Source organism: Lolium perenne, chromosome 3, assembly GCF_019359855.2.
Source record: "Lolium perenne isolate Kyuss_39 chromosome 3, Kyuss_2.0, whole genome shotgun sequence".
Classification (NCBI taxonomy): domain Eukaryota; kingdom Viridiplantae; phylum Streptophyta; class Magnoliopsida; order Poales; family Poaceae; genus Lolium; species Lolium perenne.
The window spans coordinates 174,797,045-174,818,254 of NC_067246.2; the positions used below are offsets into that span (position 1 = coordinate 174,797,045).

At 41.6% G+C, this 21,210-nt stretch overlaps 1 protein-coding gene across 1 annotated transcript; it reads right to left on the bottom strand.

Moving 5' to 3' along the window:
* Positions 1-17,714: 17,714 nt before the first annotated feature.
* Positions 17,715-18,767, bottom strand: LOC127339678 (putative cyclin-F2-1). Its single transcript, XM_051365498.1, has one exon. It carries the CDS (start codon positions 18,765-18,767, stop codon positions 17,715-17,717), a length of 1,053 nt encoding a protein of 350 aa, XP_051221458.1.
* Positions 18,768-21,210: the final 2,443 nt, after the last annotated feature.

A 21,210-nucleotide genomic window follows, 5' to 3' on the forward strand; every position in this document is an offset into this window, starting at 1 on the left:
TCCTATATTTGATGATGAGAATAATAATGATAGCTACTTTGTTGAATTTGCACCCACTACAACTAATAAAATTGATTATGCTTATGTGGAGAGTAATAATTTTATGCATGAGACTCATGATAAGAATGTTTCATTTGATAGTTATATTGTTGAGTTTGCTCATGTTGCTACTGAAAGTTATTATGAGAGAGGAAAATATGGTTGTAGAAATTTTCATGTTACTAAAATACCTCTCTATGTGCTGAAATTTTTGAAGCTACACTTGCTTGTTACTTTGCTCTTCATGAACTTGTTTATTTACAAGATTCCTATGCATAGGAAGCATGTTAGACTTAAATGTGTTTTGAATTTGCCTCTTGATGCTCTCTTTTGCTTCAAATACTATTTCTTGCGAGTGCATCATTAAAACTGCTGAGCCCATCTTAATGGCTATAAAGAAAAGAACTTCTTGGGAGATAACCCATGTGTTATTTTGCTACAGTACCTTGTTTTATTTTTGTCTCTTGGAAGTTGTTTACTACTGTAGCAACCTCTCCTTATCTTAGTTTTGTGTTTTGTTGTGCCAAGTAAAGTCGTTGATAGTAAGGTTCATACTAGATTTGGATTACTGCGCAGAAACAGATTTCTTTGCTGTCACGAATCTGGGCAAAATTCTCTGTAGGTAACTCAGAAAATTATGCCAATTTACGTGAGTGATCGTCAGATATGTACGCAACTTTCATTCAATTTGAGCATTTTCATTTGAGCAAGTCTGGTGCCTCAATAAAATTCGTCTTTACGGACTGTTCTGTTTTGACAGATTCTGCCTTTTATTTCGCATTGCCAGTTTTGTTATGTTCGATGGATTTTTCGATTCCATTGACTTTCAGTAGCTTTGTGCAATATCCAGAAGTGTTAAGAATGATTATGTCACCTCTGAACATGTATATTTTGATTGTGCACTAACCCTCTAATGAGTTGTTCTAAGTTTGGTGTGGAGGAAGTTTTCAAGGATCAAGAGAGGGAGATGATACAACATGATCAAGGAGAGTGGAAGCTCTAAGCTTGGGGATGCCCCGGTGGTTCACCCCTGCATATATCAAGAAGACTCAAGCGTCTAAGCTTGGGGATGCCCAAGGCATCCCCTTCTTCATCGACAACATTATCAGGTTCCTCCCCTGAAACTATATTTTTATTCCATCACATCTCATGTGCTTTTCTTGGAGCGTCGGTTTGTTTTTGTTTTTGTTTTGTTTGAATAAAATGGATCCTAGCATTCACTTTGTGGGAGAGAGACACGCTCCGCTGTTGCATATGGACAAGTATGTCCTTAGGCTCTACTCATAATATTCATGGCGAAGTTTCTTCTTCGTTAAATTGTTATATGGTTGGAATTGGAAAATGCTACATGTAGTAATTGCTAAAATGTCTTGGATAATGTGATACTTGGCAATTGTTGTGCTCATGTTTAAGCTCTTGCATCATATACTTTGCACCTATTAATGAAGAAATACATAGAGCTTGCTAAAATTTGGTTTGCATAATTGGTCTCTCTAAGGTCTAGATAATTTCTAGTATTGAGTTTGAACAACAAGGAAGACGGTGTAGAGTCTTATAATATTTTCAATATGTCTTTTATGTGAGTCTTGCTGCACCGGTTCATCCTTGTGTTTGTTTCAAATAGCCTTGCTAGCCTAAGCCTTGTATCGAGAGGGAATACCTCTCATGCATCCAAAATACTTGAGCCAACCACTATGCCATTTGTGTCCACCATACCTACCTACTACATGGTATTTCTCCGCCATTTCAAAGTAAATTGCTTGAGTGCTACCTTTAAAATTCCATTCTTCACCTTTACAATATATAGCTCATGGGACAAATAGCTTAAAAACTATTGTGGTATTGAATATGTACTTATGCACTTTATCTCTTATTAAGTTGCTCGTTGTGCGATAACCATGTTCACTGGGGACGCCATCAACTACTCTTTGTTGAATTTCATGTGAGTTGCTATGCATGTTCGTCTTGTCTGAAGTAAGAGCGATCTACCACCTTATGGTTAGAGCATGCATATTGTTAGAGAAGAACATTGGGCCGCTAACTAAAGCCATGATCCATGGTGGAAGTTTCAGTTTTGGACAATATCCTCAATCTCAAATGAGAAAATTAATTGTTGCTACATGCTTATGCATAAAAGAGGAGTCATTATCTGTTGTCTATGTTGTCCCGGTATGGATGTCTAAGTTGAGAATAATCAATAGCGAGAAATCCGATGCGAGCTTTCTCCTTAGACCTTTGTACAGGCGGCATAGAGGTACCCCTTTGTGACACTTGGTTAAAACATGTGCATTGCGATGATCCCGGTAGTCCAAGCTAATTAGGACAAGGTGCGAGCACTATTAGTATACTATGCATGAGACTTGCAACTTGTAAGATATAATTTACATGATACATATGCTTTATTACTACCGTTGACAAAATTGTTTCTTGTTTTCAAAATAAAAGCTCTAGCACAAATATAGCAATCGATGCTTTCCTCTTTGAAGGACCATTCTTTTACTTTTATTGTTGAGTCAGTTCACCTATTTCTCTCCATCTCAAGAAGCAAACACTTGTGTGAACTGTGCATTGATTCCTACATATTTGCATATTGCATTTGTTATGTTACTTTGCATTGACAACTATCCACGAGATATACATGTTACAAGTTGAAAGCAACCGCTGAAACTTAATCTTCCTTTGTGTTGCTTCAATGCTTTTGCTATGAATTATTGCTTTATGAGTTAACTCTTATGCAAGACTTATTGATGCTTGTCTTGAAAGTACTATTCATGAAAAGTCTTTGCTATATGATTCACTTGTTTACTCATGTCATATACATTGTTTTGATCGCTGCATTCACTACATATGCTTACAATAGTATGATCAAGGTTATGATGGCATGTCACTCCAGAAATTATCTTTGTTTATCGTTTACCTGCTCGGGACGAGCAGGAACTAAGCTTGGGGATGCTGATACGTCTCCGACGTATCGATAATTTCTTATGTTCCATGCCACATTATTGATGATTTCTACATGTTTTGTGCACACTTCATGTCATATTTGTGCATTTTCTGGAACTAACCTATTAACAAGATGCCGAAGTGCCAGTTCCGGTTTTCTGCTGTTTTTGGTTTCAGAAATCCTAGTAACGAAATATTCTCGGAATCGGACGAAATCAACGCCCAGGTTCCTATTTTGCCCGGAAGCATCCAGAACACACGAGAACCGCCAGAGGAGGGGCACAGGCCCACCAAACCCTAGGCCGACGCGGCCAAGGGGGGGCCCGCGCCCCCCTATAGTGTCGTCGCCCCGTTGACCTTCTGACGCCGCCTCTTCGCCTATTTAAGCCCCCTCGACCTAAAACCTCAATACGGAAAAGCCACGGTACGAGAAACCTTCCAGAGCCGCCGCCATCGCGAAGCCAAGATCTGGGGGACATGAGTCTCTGTTCCGGCACGCCGCCGGGACGGGGAAGTGCCCCCGGAAGGCTCCTCCATCGACACCACCGCCATCTTCATCACCGCTGCTGTCTCCCATGAGGAGGGAGTAGTTCTCCATCGAGGCTCGGGGCTGTACCGGTAGCTATGTGGTTAATCTCTCTCCTATGTACTTCAATACAATGATCTCATGAGCTGCCTTACATGATTGAGATTCATATGAGTTTTGTATCACAATTCATCTATGTGCTACTCTAGTGATGTTATTAAAGTAGTTTATTCCTCCTCCATGATGTAATGTTGGCAGTGTGTGCATCATGAAGTACTTGGTTTATGCTATGATTGTGATCTCTTGTAGATTATGAAGTTAACTATTACTATGATGGTATTGATGCGATCTATTCCTCCTTTCATAGTGTGAAGGTTACGGTGTGCATGCTATGTTAGTACTTGGTTTGGTTGTGTTGATCTATCTTGCACTCTAAGGTTATTTAAATATGAACATTGAATTGTGGAGCTTGTTAACTCCGGCATTGAGGGTTCGTGTAATCCTACGCAATGGTGTTCATCATCCAACAAGAGTGTAGAGTATGCATTTATCTATTCTGTTATGTGATCAATGTTGAGAGTGTCCACTAGTGAAAGTATGATCCCTAGGCCTTGTTCCTAAATACTGCTATCGCTGCTTGATTCTTTGTTTCTTTGCGTTACTACTCTTTGCGTTACTACTGCTTGTTTACTGTCCTGGGCAATGCACTTTTCTGGTGCCGTTGCTACTACTTATTTATACCACCTGTATTTCACTATCTCTTCGCCGAACTAGTGCACCTATTAGGTGTGTTGGGGACACAAGAGACTTCTTGCTTTGTGGTTGCAGGGTTGCATGAGAGGGATATCTTTGACCTCTTCCTCCCTGAGTTCGATAAACCTTGGGTGATTCACTTAAGGGAAAACTTGCTGCTGTTCTACAAACCTCTGCTCTTGGAGGCCCAACACTGTCTACAGGAAAAGGAGGGGGGCGTAGACATCAGCTAGCAAGGTTAATTAGCAAGCATAAGAGTTGAAGGAAACAAACAAATATACATGTGATAGAAATAACCATGCATCTTCCTTGCAAGCACAAACAGTTTTAACTTCAGAATAATAAGCTATGAGCTAACAAGAAAGAAAGATAATGAAACAACTACATGTATTTCTCTTTTCTACTTAGACCTCAAAGTGTTGTTGCTATTGACCAAAGCTAAGTTTGCCAAAACCAAATAGATTTATTCAATGCTCCCAAAGTGATGCCAATACTAATAACAAGATCAATCATGTAATAAGGATTGCAAACTAAAATAAGATGTGCAATATGTAAATGATAAGACTTCTCATTAATATTCCATAACGATAACTCACACCAAGGGATACATAGACAACCAACTAAAGGAGAGATACTTCCAAACTGCAACCTATCTTATATGATAACTTCCCTACTCATGATATGACACTACTTGACAGTAAAAAGTAAAAGGTAGTGATAATGTGATACTGCGGCACTCCCCCAAGCTTGGAACAAACCAAGGGGATGCCAATACCGATGATGAATTACTCCTTCGGCGATGGTGGTGATGAATTCCCGTCATCAGACTTCCAAGGAAGGGGCTCTCCATCAACAAACGACATCTTGGTCTCGGGAATCCTGAAACTAGCAGCATGGCTTATGTGTTTAAACCCGTTTTCATACTCACAGTTCTGATTCTGAACGTCATAGAGTTGAGCTTGGAGTTTGTTGGTGGTGTCGTGAAGTGAGAGGATGTCGCCCCATAGCTTTGCAGTTTCCTTCTTGTGTTCAGCAATGAGTTCAGACACAATCTTGTGGAAGATATCCACCTCACGCTCAGCCATCTTCTTGTATTTGAAGACCTCTTGTTCTAGCTTCTCCATCCTGTCTTCCAAGCTTCCTTCTCCTTTAGGACCCTGGACATCCTTGATCTGCAGTTCTCCCTCAACGAGTAGCAACTCCTTGGGGTGCATCCTCAGCTCCTCCATGTACAAGTTGTCAACGTCCTTGCAGTAGCTGTCCTTCGGGGTTTCCGACGAAGACATGATGGCTCTAGATCCGAAGCAAATCCTGGCAGAAACAGCTCGAAACAAAACACGTCGAGAAAACGATATACGGACCTCCAGGGGTCCGGGGGATTATATAGCAAAAAAATTCACGACAAAAGGAAAGTACCAGGTCGAACCAAAGTCGGAAAGAGGCGACTAGGCGGCCAGCTCATAGGGCGGCGCAGCCTGGCTGGGGCCCGCGCCGGCCTATGAGGGCACGCCCTCGTGCGTCTCCTCCACTCCGTTTCGATCTCGTAATTTTTCATATTTTCCAAAAACAGCAAAAACATTGTTCGGAAAGTAAATCGCGAACTTTTCATTACGATCTTGTTACCTATTCAAAGTCGAGTTAAGCGGATTTGTCAATTTGTCCTTTGATGAAGGCCTCCGGTGTTTCCACTCGAATAACATCAACATCCATATTGTAAGAATCACCTGAGATATAATGCTTGAGTCTTTGTCCGTTCACCACTTGCGTGGCATCGCCTTGGAGAGACCTAATTTTAATTGCTCCTGAACGATACACCTCCTCAACAACATATGGTCCTTCCCATTTCGAGAGTAATTTCCCTGCAAAGAATCTGAGACGAGACCGATACAATAGGACTTTATCCCCAATATTAAATTCTCTTTTGATAATCCTTCTGTCATTGCCATTTTTTAACTTTCTCTTTAAAGAGTTTAGCATTTTCATAAGCTTCACTTCTCCATTCATCTAGAGAACTCAATTGCAGCAACCTCTTATTACCGACAAGTTTAGGATCTTTATTTAATTCTCTAACTGCCCAATAAGCTTTGTGCTCTAGTTCTAAAGGTAAATGACAAGCTTTTCCATAAACCATTTTATAAGGTGACATTCCCATGGGATTTTTATAAGCAGTTCTATAAGCCCATAGTGCATCCTTCAATTTACTAGCCCAATTCTTTCTAGTTTTATTAACAGTCTTTTCCAAGATAGATTTAATTTCTCTATTTGATAATTCTACTTGCCCACTAGTTTGAGGATGATAAGCGGAAGCAATTCTATGATTAATACCATATTTAGCAAGATTTTTTCTAAAACCACCATGAATAAAATGAGAACCTCCATCAGTCATAATATATCTAGGAACTCCAAATCTAGGAAAAATAATATCTAAAAGCATTCTTAAAGAGGTCTCACCATCAGCACTTTTTGTAGGTATGGCTTCCACCCATTTAGTAACATAATCAACAGCAACAAGAATATGAGTGTTACCTTCTGAAGAGGGAAAAGGTCCCATGAAGTCAAATCCCCAACAATCGAATGGTTCAATAACAAGAGTATAATTCATAGGCATTTCATTGCGTCTGGAGATATTACCAACCCTTTGACATTCATCACAAGATAAGATAAACTTCCTTGTATCTTTGAAGAGAGTCGGCCAATAAAAACCTGATTGTAGAACCTTTTGCGCGGTTCTATCTCCGGCGTGATGTCCTCCATAAGCACTACCATGACATTTACTCAATATCTCTTGTTGTTCATATTCGGGAACACATCTTCGCAGAATACCATCCACTCCTTCTTTATATAAGTGTGGGTCATCCCAGAAATAATGCCTCAAGTCATAAAAGAATTTCCTCCTTTGCTGAGCTGAAAAGGTTGGAGGCAAGTACTTGGAAACAATAAAGTTAGCATAATCAGCATACCAAGGACTTTCTTGCGAGCTCACCTTTATTACAGCCAATTATTCATTTGGAAAACTATCATTAACAGGAACAGGAATAGGATCATAAGCAATATTTTCCAATCTAGACAAATTATCAGCAACAGGATTATCAGCACCTTTCCTATCTACAATATGTAAATCAAATTCTTGCAACAGAAGTACCCATCTAATAAGCCTTGGCTTAGCATCTTTCTTTTGCATAAGGTATCTGATTGCAGCATGATCAGTATGTATAGTAACTTTTGAATCAACAATATAAGATCTAAACTTATCACAAGCAAAGACTACAGCTAACAATTCTTTTTCAGTAGTAGCATAATTTCTTTGAGCAGCATCCAGAGTTTTACTAGCATAATGAATAACATTCAATTTTTTATTTACTCGCTGTCCAAGAACAGCGCCTACATCAAAATCACTAGCATCACACATAATTTCAAATGGTAAGTTCCAATCAGGAGGTTCAACTATAGGAACAGTTGTTAAGGCTTTCTTTAGAGTTTCAAAAGCTTCCTTACAATCATCATCAAAAACAAAAGGTACATCTTTTTGAAGAAGATTAGTAAGAGGCTTTGAAATCTTGGAAAAGTCTTTAATAAACCTCCTATAAAACCCAACATGACCAAGAACACTACGAATACCTTTAACATCCCTAGGATAGGGCATCTTCTCAATTGCTTCAACTTTAGCTCTATCAACTTCGATACCTCTCTCGGAAATTTTATGTCCCAATACAATTCCTTCATTAACCATAAAGTGGCATTTCTCCCAATTAAGAACAAGGTTAGTTTCTTCGCATCTCTGCAAAACTTTATCAAGGTTCCGCAAGCAATTATCAAAAGAATTCACATAGACAGAAAAATCATCCATGAATACCTCTACAATACTCTCGCAGAAGCCATGAAAAATAGTAGACATGCATCTTTGAAAAGTAGCAGGAGCATTACATAAACCAAAAGGCATACGTCTACAAGCATAAGTTCCATAGGGACAAGTGAAAGTGGTTTTCTCTTGATCCTTAGTTTTAACAGCAATTTGTGAAAACCCAGAATAACCATCAAGAAAGCAAAAATGAGTATTTTTAGATAACCTTTCTAACATTTGATCAATAAAAGGCAAAGGGTAATGATCTTTCTTAGTGACTTTATTAACTTTTCGATAATCAATGCACATTCTATACCCTACAACTACTCTTTGGGGTATGAGCTCATCATTATCATTAGGCACAATAGTCATCCCTCCTTTCTTAGGAACACAATGCACATGACTAACCCATCTACTATCAGCAATAGGATATATAATACCAGCTTCAAGAAGTCTTAATACCTCATTTCTTACCACATCCTTCATCTTAGGAATTAGACGACGCTGAGGTTCAACAACAGGCTTCGCATCATCTTCCATATTAATGGCGTGTTGGCAAATAGAGGGAGAAATCCCCTTCAAGTCATCAAGAGTGTAGCCAATAGCTCCTCGGTGTTTCTTCAATATTTCCAATAGCCTTTCTTCTTCAAACTCTGAAAGCTTAGAACTAATAATAACAGGATATATTTTCTTATCATCAATATGAGCATATTTAAGATTATCAGACATGATCTTCCTTTGGTGGTGGTGTTGTACCCAGATCTTCCACCGGTAAATCATGCTTAAGAATAGGTTGGCGAAGAAAAATTTCATCAAGCTCATCTCTTTCTTCCCTAAAAACTTCACTCTCACTATTCTCCAAGTGTTGCTGCAAGGGATTATTAGGAGCAAGAACAATAGATGCACACTGTTCTACTTTAAAAATCATTATTAGGCAAATCAGCTTTATAAGGAGTTTTAGTAAATTTAGAGAAGTTAAACTCATAAGATTCACTAGCAAATTTAGTCAAAATTTTCTCTTTCTTGCAATCTATAATAGCTCCACATGTATTTAGAAAAGGTCTACCAAAAATGATAGGGCAATATTTACTAGCAGCAGAACCAAGTACCAAAAAGTCAGCAGGATATTTAATCTTACTGCATAGAACTTCCACATCTCGAACAATACCAATTGGAGAAATAGTTTCTCTATTAGCCAGCCGAATAACCACATCAATATCTTCAAGTTCACAAGAACCAATTTCGTGCATAATCTCCGTGTAAAGCTCATAAGGAATAGCACTAATACTTGCACCAATATCACATAAACCATAATAACAATGATCACCAATTCTGACAGATAGCATAGGAACACTAGCTTGCTTGGATTTATTAGGATGTGAGACAATATTAGAAGCATCTTCACAGAAAATAATATGACCATCCTCCACATTTTCAGTCACAAGATCTTTAACTATTGCAACAGCAGGTTCAACTTTTATTTGTTCTTCAGGTTCTATAGGTTTCTTTTCACTTTTATGAACCGCACTATTTATAACAGAGTACTCCTTCATTTTAGCAGGGAAAGGAGTTTTTTCAATATAAGCTTCAGGAATAACATGATCAACAGTTTCAACTACAACGCATTTATTAATAGATGAATCAATTTTATCTTTATACGGTTCATGATACTTATCAAAATTCTTCTTAGGCAATTCATAATGAGAGGCAAAAGCTTTATAAAGATTTGCAGCAACTTGAGAATCAAGACCATAAGTAGCACTCATATTACGAAATTTATCAGTATCCATAAAAGCTTCAATGCATTTATAATCATAATTTATACCTGATTCTCTATCTTTGTCGTTCTCCCATCCTTCAGTATTTTCCTGGATCCGATTGAGAAGGTCCCTTTTAAACTCTTCCTTGTTGCGCGTGAATGATCCAGAACAAGAAGTATCCAGCAAGGTCTTGTCTTCAAAAGAAAGTCTTGCATAGAAATTATCAATAATAACATTACCAGGAAGCTCATGAATGGGGCATTTGAGCATTAAAGACTTCAATCTCCCCCACGCTTGGGCAATACTCTCTCCATCATGAGGCCAAAAATTATATATGCGGTTCCGATCCTTATGAATTTCACTTGGAGGATAGAACTTAGAATAAAACCGGGGCACAATATCATTCCATTCAAGAGAATCCCCATTATCCAGTAATTTATACCAATGCGCCGCTTTATGAGACAGCGATATAGAGAATAGTTTCTTCCTCACTTCATCCATAGCAATACCTGCACACTTGAATAAACCGCATAATTCACGTAAGAACAGCAAATGATCTCCAGGGTGGACAGTTCCATCCCCTGTATAACGGTTATCCACTACACGTTCAATAATTTTCATAGGTATTTTGTATGGTATTTCCTCCTCACCTGGCGCCTCATCCACTACCTTTGCAGTAGTAGCAGATTTTCCAAATAAAAACTCAAGAGAAGATCTCTCCATAATGAATTATGGCAGCAGGCAGAAATAAAATCAGCACAAACAGTAAAAGTTTCCATTACCAATTCCACTTACCAATAGCGCTTCACTCCCCGGCAACGGCGCCAGAAAATAGTCTTGATGACCCACAAGTATAGGGGGTGTATCGTAGTATCTTTGATAAGTAAGAATGTCGATCCCAACGAGGAGCAGAAGGTGTTGACAAGCAGTTTCGATGAAGGATTCACTGTAAATGCTCACAGACAAGTATTCAGGGGGTTTTGATGTAGCAGATGAATAAAGTACGAGTAAGTAAAGTGCGAGAGTAACAATTGCAGCGAGTGGCCCAATCCTTTTTAGCACAAAGGACAAGCCGGTTTGTTTACTTATAATGACCAAACGTTCTCGAGGACACACGGGATTTTAGTCTAGTGCTTTCGCTACATACGGCTAATTAATCTTCATTGTTTTGATAAGTGTTGTGTGGGTGAACCTGTGCTAATGTACCGCCCCTCCTAGGACTAATACATACTTGTGATTATACCCCTTGCAAGCATCCGCAACTACAAGGAAGCAATTAAGATAAATCTAACCACAGCCTTAAACTCTGAGATCCTGCTATCCCTCCTGCATCGATATACCAACGGGGGTTTAGGTTTCTGTCACTCCGGCAACCCCGCAATTGGCAAACGAGTACAAGATGCATTCCCCTAGGCCCATAAAGGTGAAGTGTCGTGTAGTCGACGTTCACACGACACCACTAGAAGAATAACACCACAACTTAAATATCATAACATTGAATATTACTCAACCATACTTCACTACTAACATTTAGACTTCACCCATGTCCTCAAGAACTAAACGAACTACTCACGAGACATCATATGGAACATGATCAGAGGTGATATGATGATGAATAACAATCTGAACATAAACCTTGGTTCAATGGTTTCACTCAATAGCATCAATAACAAGTAGAAATCAATACCGGGAGAGTTTCCCCTATCAAACAATCAAGATCAAACCCAAATTGCTACAGCGGTGACGATGTGCAGCGGTGGAGACGGCGGTGATGATGATGAAGAAGATGATGATGGTGATGGAGATGATGTCCAACTTGATGGCGGTGACGATGGCGTCGATTTCCCCCTCCGGGAGGGAATTTCCCCGGCGGATCTCAGCCCGCCGGAGAGCTCTTTTCTCTCTGGTGTTCTCCGCCCCGCAGAGGCGGCTGTAACTCTTCGCGAGGTACCCTCTGGAGCTTAGGTTTTCGGGACGAAGGCGTACGCGAAGAAAAGGAGGCGAGAGGGGGGCTGTGGGCCCCCTCCTCACAGGGCGGCGCGGCCAGGCCTTGGGCCGCGCCGGCCTATGGGGTGGGCCCACCTCGGGTCCCCTCGGCTCCCCCTTCTGGTTTACTTCGTTATCTGGAAAAATAGGATTTTTGGTATAATTTCCGTCAACTGTTGATCTTCCGAAATATTGCATTCTGACGGTGCTTTTTCCAGCAAAATCCTGGCTCCGGTGCTCGATCCTCCAATAATCATGAAACATGCAAAATAGATGAAATAACATAAGTATTATATCCAAATATGAAATATATCAATGAATAACAGCAAATTATGATATAAAATAGTGATGCAAATTGGACGTATCAATGTCATTGCTGACATCACTGCTGTAGGTATCGGCAACTGTAAATAGAGGTTTTCGATACCCTGCGCCTGCGGTGATGCCCGACACGCATCCTTGCGGTGCGCTGGCACCCGCGACCCTCCCGGTGTAGTGCTGCTCTCCGTGGCAACCCTAGAGGACAGTCGGCGCGGCCTCTATCCCGTCGCGGTCGAGCCGTGCGGCAACGCGCTCCAGCATCCGCGGCCGATGGCCATCTCTCTGTGCGTCCAAGACCCCTCTTGTGCGGCTGTCCAGGGCGCGGCGGCTGGCGCAATGCCTTAGTGCAGAACCGCACAGGCAATGGATAGGGATTTTGGTCCCTTATCCCTTACCTATTTTTGCATCAAGTGTGTATGCAAGAATTAGCAAAACAGCAACACAGTTGTCACAGACCGAACTGGTTTGGCTATTCTGCGGAAATACTGAAATACTTTTGGTTTTTTTCTGTAGAATAGCTCTGTTAAAGGAACTATTTACTAGTTTCTTATTATTTTAGTCTGCATTTTCTGCATGGCATTTCTGTTGAGTACTCTGTATTCCAGAGTACATGTGTGATGTAATATAAATTTCCATGTTCCCTACATGTTGAGATTAATTACATCCTTTAATTTGCAATAGAGATTTTTAATTTCTTGCAACAAGAATCTATTCCATCATAATTGAGCCTTTTGGTTTAATACGAGCATGAATTGACATATGCAAAATTCAAAGCTATTTCTTCAAATTGATGTTTTGGGATGATTGCCTTATAAAGTGCTCTTCCATACATTTTTATTAAGTAATGATATAAGGTGCTAGAATTGCGAGTATCTACTGATTTCATCAGATTATACTCTCTAGTGCTACGAGACGTACTCCAAAATTTCCTTGGAGATTATCTACAAAGTGTCATACTTAACAATTTGAGGTTCATGCACACTAATGATTTCAAGACAACGCCTTGAATCTTTATTAATTTTGCAAAATTCATTACAACCATGATGGTTTTAATTACTAATTGTAAATTAATAATCTTTGGTTCACCCATGTGAGTAAACGATGGCCAAAAAGAATTTGAGGCCTTTGCCCTCAATGGCCACAACTACCCTACATGGGCCATAGACATAACGATCAGCCATGCATCTCGTGAAATAGCGCGTGCTATCTAGGTCCCGAAGGATCCACCTCCGGCTAGAGTCACGCCGCTAACAGAAGAGAAAAGGTATGTTGTCTTGTACATCATGAGTCATCATACATCCAGATCATAAGGGTCGTGAAAGGCATGGCAGAGCACAATTTTGACAAAACTAAGCTTTGCGACGAGTATGGATGCTATACGCATATCACGGAGGAATGCCACACCCCACAACATTTGGTTTTTCTGTCTCAACAATCGCTGGAATGCAAATAACCTTAAGGGAAAAGGTTTGAAGCTCACTTCAACCTTCATCCAGACTGCACTAATAGAGATGGTTGTTCGCGAGATGTTTCTCTTCGACATTGCAACACCATGACTCTCTAGCGGTCACAGGACCCTATGGGCACGGAGAACATGATCATTGAGTATGCCTCAACCGACATGTTTGGAGACTTTAATTAGTATCACTATCTCCTTAGTGATCGATATATTCATGTCCATTTCTGTTGTTGTAATAGAACATATATATTGTATTTCACAATATATTGTATCAGCACTCTGGTATGAATATGATTGAATGTCTTCTATATATTTGATAAAGATTTCCACAATGGAAACTCTCCAATTCGATATATAGATTTCTACGGGATTCAATCCAATGGATGAGGAACAAGTACTTGAAAAGGTACCCTCTCTATTGTTTGGATCGTACTACACGTACATCCAACCCGTAGCACATGTTGCATATAAATCAATTCCATTGGTCATGATTTGCATGAAGCTAAGTTTCCTTAATAATTGGATATTATGTAGCTCATTTTGAGGTTCTCATATACCTCAAGATCAAAGCTGGATCACTTAATAAGTCCCTCGATCGAATGCATTCGAGGTGATATTTGTGGCCTCTTCCAACCATAGTGTGGACTGAAAATGAATTATAATCAATTCGAATGGACAATGATGCAAAATTCTCTTCATGTGCCTCCAATAATTATTGCATGGCTTTCGAAGATTGTAGTTCAGCACTTTGTCATATATGTCCATACACAAAAGGTTTGGTTGAATATCCAAGCAAGAGGATCGGGCTTCTTGCACGACCATTGTTAATGAGTTGAAATTTACCAACTTCATGTTGGAGTCATACGGTTATACACTCCGCTGACTAACTAACTGCATATTGCAGTACTTTCCCTCTGCAATTGATACGTGGAAATCCTCCGAGCATTTCCCATCTGCGTAAGTTCGGAATCGCTTCACGCGTACCGATCTCACCACCGCAACGTACATCATAGACCCACAAATTAGGGATCTATGTGGGGTACAGATCTCCATCGATCACTAAGTACCTTGAACTCCTCATAAGGGATCTGTTCATAGCCTCGTACGTTAATTGCAAATACTGAAGGATGGATATTTCCAGGCATTAGGGGGAGATTTCAAGTACCAAATAGAATGCCAGGAAATCATTTGGAACTCCACGTTCCTCCTCATGTCCACGTACTCAAGAATATGGACTATATGTCTAGGATTCACAAATTTGCAACAATTCACAAATAACCTGCCAGATTCATTTACTGATCTCAAAGGTGTTATATAATACTTTAATCCGGCTAGAAATGCACCTGAAAGAGTGGAGGTACCAATAAAAACCACTCAACTCCCTATCTCTAAAAAGAGGAGGAGTAGTACGGCCTCTAACCAGGATCTAGCTTCCAACAAGTAACAAGGTAAAACAAGGAGAAATCCTCTGAATCAGTAAATGCATATCAACCTAGCGTTGATTAACACCTTTTGGGTCGTATACACCCAGTGGAAGGGAAACCTCCACAACCCAGCTTCAGCTTGCACACACTGGCTGGAACATCGGAACACTCGGACTCACGCGTATCGGGAAATCACGAAGAGTCATCAAGGGTGCTTGAGATTTCCTCCAACTATATTGATTCCGGAGAATCATATGATTAAAGTCTACAAATGTCGACAATATTTCTATTGTATGATTGCAAACATCCTTCATAATGATTCAGATCCAAAGACCATGGCCATGGCAGAGTGTAAACCACTTGCTTGGGCTGAAACAATCAAAGGATGCAATCCAAGCAGAATTAGCCTCGCTCCTCCAAATGAATTCCCTATGCAATTTAATATGTTCTCTTCCAACAACGGAATGAGATAACAAGGTGGTGAGAAAGCAAGGCTTGTAGCACAAGGTCGAATTTACGCAGAGATCCGAGACCTAATCTCCAGATGCGAGTGGAATCCTATTTCCGATACATAATATCATTGGTAGTACAAAATCATCTATCTATGCAGTTGATAGATGTAGCGACCACACATCGATGTGGATCACTAGATTTGGACATGTATGGTTCCCGATGGAATCTCAATCCGAATCGAAATGCAAATGTAACATGTTTTGTGTAAATTTAGTAAGTCACAACATGGCTTATTGTTGTCGGTATATTTTGGTACAACCGATGTAGTGAGTTCTATATACACAAGAATTACTCCTACAATGATGATTACTCATGCGTTTTTGTCATACACAAGTATTTCTCTTGCAATGATGAAGCACGTGATCATCCTAAAGACCGAATTTGAGATGAAGAATTTGGTTTAACCCAAACAATGCTTGATACTACAAGTCAAGCTACTTCATTCAAGTATTATGGTACACCAAGTTGCCTATATTATAAATATTGGAGAAACTTAAAATGGACAAGTCATATCCATCTCCCATGCCGGTTGTTCGATCTCTAGATGTAGAGAAATATTCACTCAAACCACGGGATGATGTAGAAGGGATGTTGGAACTTGAAGTTCCATATCTCAGTGCCATTGGACCCACCAACGCAATTGTTTGGGAATCAAGAATATCTTTCGATATCTCCAAGGCACCACACATTATTTGACATATTCTTGTAATTTCAGAGAAATCTGAAGTCCAATATCATCGGGATACACTGATGTTGGCTACTTGAATGATCCCCACAATGTGTACCAACTTGGTAGAATTGACACTCCGGTGACTACACATATCAATCATTCTGAAATACAAAGCCGCGTCAACACGTGTAGCTTTACGGAATGATAAACCACATACATAAGTCATGTGGTATTGGTTCTCTTGAACCATCAATCATTATCTACACATATAATGTTGCTTGTGTTGCAAGGATGCAAACATGATACAGCAAGAGCAATATCACTAAGCATATTGCCTCTAGATTGTTTTGTCTCCATGAACTTCAGAAGAGTTGGGGAATAAACATCCTGCAAATCAAATCACACAATAATGTTGTTGGTTTGTTCACGAAGTCTCTACCAATTTCAACGTTCTAGAAGTATTTTATGGAATTGGTATGTGACGGCTTCCAAAATTGCAAGAATCAGGGGGAGTATCTTCCTGAATCAATCACGTTTAAAGCATCATATTACACTCTTTTTCCCTTTATGAGTTTACTACACAGGTTCTCATCAAGGTTTTTAATGACGTAATATCAACACAAGATGATATGTCATATTTTCTGTTTCCCCCAACGGGGTTTTTAGGAAAGTATATACGACATATATTGTTCTCTAAACTCTATGAGTTTTTCCCTTTTACAAGGTTTTTCTCATATTGAGTTAACAAAGAGACAATACCAATTATATGCTGTGTCATTTTCTCCATATTTTCCCACTGGGTTTTGAAGGAGTTTTAACAGCATATGTAACCATTATATGTTGCACCATTTTCTCCTTATTTTCCCACTGTGTTTTAAGGAGTTTAGCAACATAACATACACACTACTCTCCTCATATTTTTCCCACTGGGTTTTTAGAGGAGATGATTCCAAAGATGATTCTAGAGATGACCAAGCACAAGGACAAGGAAGGATTAGGGGGAGTGTTAGGATTTAATTAATAGGTTAATTAAAGGGTAATCCTCCCTCATGTAATTCTCTATGTTGATTGGTTTGTCAACAGACACAACCCTTCCTCACACCTCTTCGAACAGACGTGACCCATATTCACGTCTCTTCCCCTTGTATATAAGTTGTGAATCATCAATGCAACAGAACAGTTGAATCATTTGTTGTCTCTCTCGTTTACATCTCGATTACTTTCAACAAAAAATAGTTAGGTTTTGCTTTATGCTCATATCTATACCTTCTGTTTGAGTGTACTTAAAACGAAGTGGAATATTGTCTTTGTATCACTGCAATAAATACTGAAACTGGCTATGCCCAACCAAGTATCGTGAGTTAACTTCAAATGCATACACATGAACATTAGTACATTACAATAATAACGAATTTACACGAGATTGTACGGTTCTTCTACACTCGTACATCTGCCAAAATTGCTGTGTTTTACACTTGATCAACATTGCGGGTAACAACTGAGCGACTCCGAGAAGTAGTACATAGCACGCCTGCAGAGAGCCAAGTCCAAGGCGCTGTACCCCGTGAGCTCCTCCAACGCCGCGTTCCACGGCCGTACGTCCAGCCGTCTCAGCGCGAACCTCGCCAGGTAGATCGCCGACGCCGCCACGAGGGACGGCAGGTAGCCCAGGCAGGCGTAGTTGCGCAGCGACTCGTCGGTGTAGCGATGCGCTATGCGCTGGATCTTCAGCTCGTCCTCTCCTTGGGCGTGCCTCGTGAAGCGGCTGACGAAGGTGTGCGCCGTGGGGCCGCTGAGCTGGTACCCGAGCGCCGCCACCATGTGGCGCTCCATGTCGAGCACCTCCTTTCTCGTGGCGAACCCGCCGTACCAGGCGATCTTGTCCGGGTCTAGCTTCAGCACGGTGCGCTGGCCGTCCTCGTACTTGGCGGCCACGAAGACGGCCACGGCGCCCAGGAGACGGAGGTCGTAGTCGGTAGGAGCGTTCATGGCTCGCGTCGATAGGACCCGGTCGACGTAGGCGACGGCCTGGTGGAGCGTGCCGTCGACGAGGTCGTGGTGCCGGACGAACGCGTCCATCCATCCGATCAGGCGGGCTCGCGCCGTTGGGGTCACCCGGTCCTTCTGGACCGTCTTCAGGTAGTCCGGCCGCGGCCGCTCCTCTGGATTCTGCTCCGTCCGCCGGAGGTTGGCGTAGATGTCGTCTTCGTAGTCGGAGCACAGGCGCTGTCGCTTCGTGGAGGACTCGTCGTTGTCGGAGACGCGCTTTGGGAGCTTCGGTGGCACGGGGATCTTGCAGGGAGATGGCGGGAGCACCCTGCTGGGACGGGAGAAGCCGGGAGGCGGAGGTCGAACACGGGCGGGCACGTCGTCGACGGCCACATGAGCGCAGGAGAATCCGATTCCGATGCTGGGGGGCGGAGTTCGAAGACGGGCGGGCAGGTCGGCGACGGGCTGCCGAGCGCAGGAGAATCCGAAGCCAGGCGGCGGAGGGCGAGCAAAGGCGCGGAGATTCACGGCGGGCTGCATCATCGTCGCCGATCGAGAGCTGAAAGGAGGATTCTTTCTTGTTTGTGCTCGAGGAGGCAGGGCAGGGCAGGGGTTTGGGTTTGTCCATGCGACTCCTCCGCAGCGCTATATATCCTCCACCGGGCTCCATCCAGTCCGACTCGTAGTGGTCGAGGATCCGGATACAGGTACCAGCAGCCTCTTTGTCGTAGCGCTGGCGCCAATGGGATCTCTCACACAGCCTATTCGCTCCGACAGTCCGAGTTCGCTTCGGCGTTTTCTGCTGCACCGAACCGACGTGTTGTAACACGCGTCGTGATCAGGCGACTGAAGCCAGAGGCCGGGTGTTTGCCAGCACCGTGTGACTTCCGGTTCGTGGCAGAGCCAGAGCTGTGCACTCTTGTCCGTGTGAGAGCTGCATCCATCGACGCTATGTATTTGACCTGCTCCACATTGATATGGTATATACCTATTTGAATCTTACTAGTGGTTGGGGCGCCCCATGGGGCGCTTCCTTACTGGTCCTTGGCGGTCTAATCAAGGGGCCACAAGCTGTTCTAAGTCAACAGCATAAGCACACAACACATAACAAAGCTGAACAACAAGGATGTGCAATTTTCAGCACAAAAACGCTAACAGCGGAGGAAAAAGACAATACACTTATGTTGCTCTTTGTTTCCAGCACATATGTCTACAAGCGGGGACTCGGAATGAGTGCTTCTATTTGCCAGTGGATGCAAATGAAGTCAACGCCTGCATACACACGGAGCGCCATGGACTTCTGGACACTCTCCGGGTCGATGGCCTGCCAGATCTTGAACACAGGCTACACGGTCCCCATCGCATGGCCAGCCGCGTCAAGCCCTTCGGTCCTCGCTGCAGCAGCTTTATCTTCGTACCTTTAGGAGAAGAAGAAGCACAATGTAAGGGAAGATTCTCGAAACTATGGCCCAAGGAGGAGCAGAAACAAGGATGTGCGGTAGAATAACAAGGTACTTGGTGAGACTGAGACACAAGACCGGTCGCCACGGTCGGTGATGTGGACAGTCCTTCCCGGCAGCCACTTCTGTAGCATCACAAATCCTTCCTGTAGACACCAGTAAAAGGTACATAAGTTAGCTCAATGGCGTAATCGAGTACCGGAAGAAGTTTACGCAGATATTCCATACAATTAACAGTGAGAAACAACAAAAGAGCAAATGAAATGTATCATCTGATAGACCATTTGACAATATCAAGTGCATAACACAATGTGCTCAGAAGAGATCATGTCTACTTCTAATATACATCTATTAGATTCATCACACGAAACATTTCACGTGAAGAGGGATCCTAACTATTAAGATTTTAATAAGTAAGGTGGCAATTAGCAAACACAACACCATATCGAGGTAAGGTCAACCGGCATGCAGACTATAACCATTAGCACATCATGCATTTTATCTATTCTAATTGATTATATTGTTTAAATGTCACACCACTTGGGAAGTCTAAATAACCTGTTATAAAGAAAATGCCTTGTAAGATGTAAACTGTATAGATCATATATGACAATGCAAGGGGATCTGTACAGAGATAAAATCAAATATTATTGTATGGTTATCAAAATAAAACAGTACGAAGATTGAATTATCTAGATGAACCTTTTGCAATTGATAACCTTTCTGTATTTGATTATGTTAATCGTGTTAATCCGATGAAAGGAAAGTTAAATAAACATGCATATGAATGAATTAGATTTGCGAAATGAGTAAGCTTTACCAACTTGGGAAATGGGAACCATCCAAAGCTGCACATCAACCATATTCTTCTTATTCTTGCACATGACCGAGATCCTCCCCAGTACCACTCAAGTAAATATTCCAAGTCTGTCAATTATTTGGAATTATTAGTGAGAGGGGATGCACTCCAAACATAGTATTACAAGTGCTAATCTTTATGGATGATAATCTATGTAACTAAGAAATTTACAGAAAAACTGAAAAATTCATCGCTTGGTTCAATCAAGAAATGCTCTTGATACGTCCAAAACGTATCTACTTTCCCGAACACTTTTGCTATTGTTTTGCCTCTAATTTGTGTATTTTAGATACAACTAACACGGATTAACGCTGTTTTCAGCAGAATTGCCCTGGTGTCTTATTTTTGTGCAGAAAATCAACTTTCAGGAAAATCCTCGAAAATAATTACAATGGGCCTATTTTCACAGAAGACCTACGGAGCCAGAAGACGAGACGGAGGGGGGCCACGAGGTGCGCACACCACATGGCGGCGCGGTGGGCCCCTGGGCCGCGCCGCCCTATGGTGGCGCCGCCTCGGCCAGCCCCCCGACAATCCCATCTGGACTACTTAAAGCCCTTGACCTAAAAACGCATGGGGGTTCGACCAATTTTCGAGAAGACATCCAGAACTCCGCCGCCGTCGCGAAACCCAATCTCGGGATCAGAAACTCCGTTCTGGCACCCTG

Coding starts and splice junctions, on each gene's coding strand:
- LOC127339678 (XM_051365498.1), bottom strand. CDS start 18,767: ATGATGCAGCCCGCCGTGAATCTCCGCGCCTTTGCTCGCCCTCCGCCG.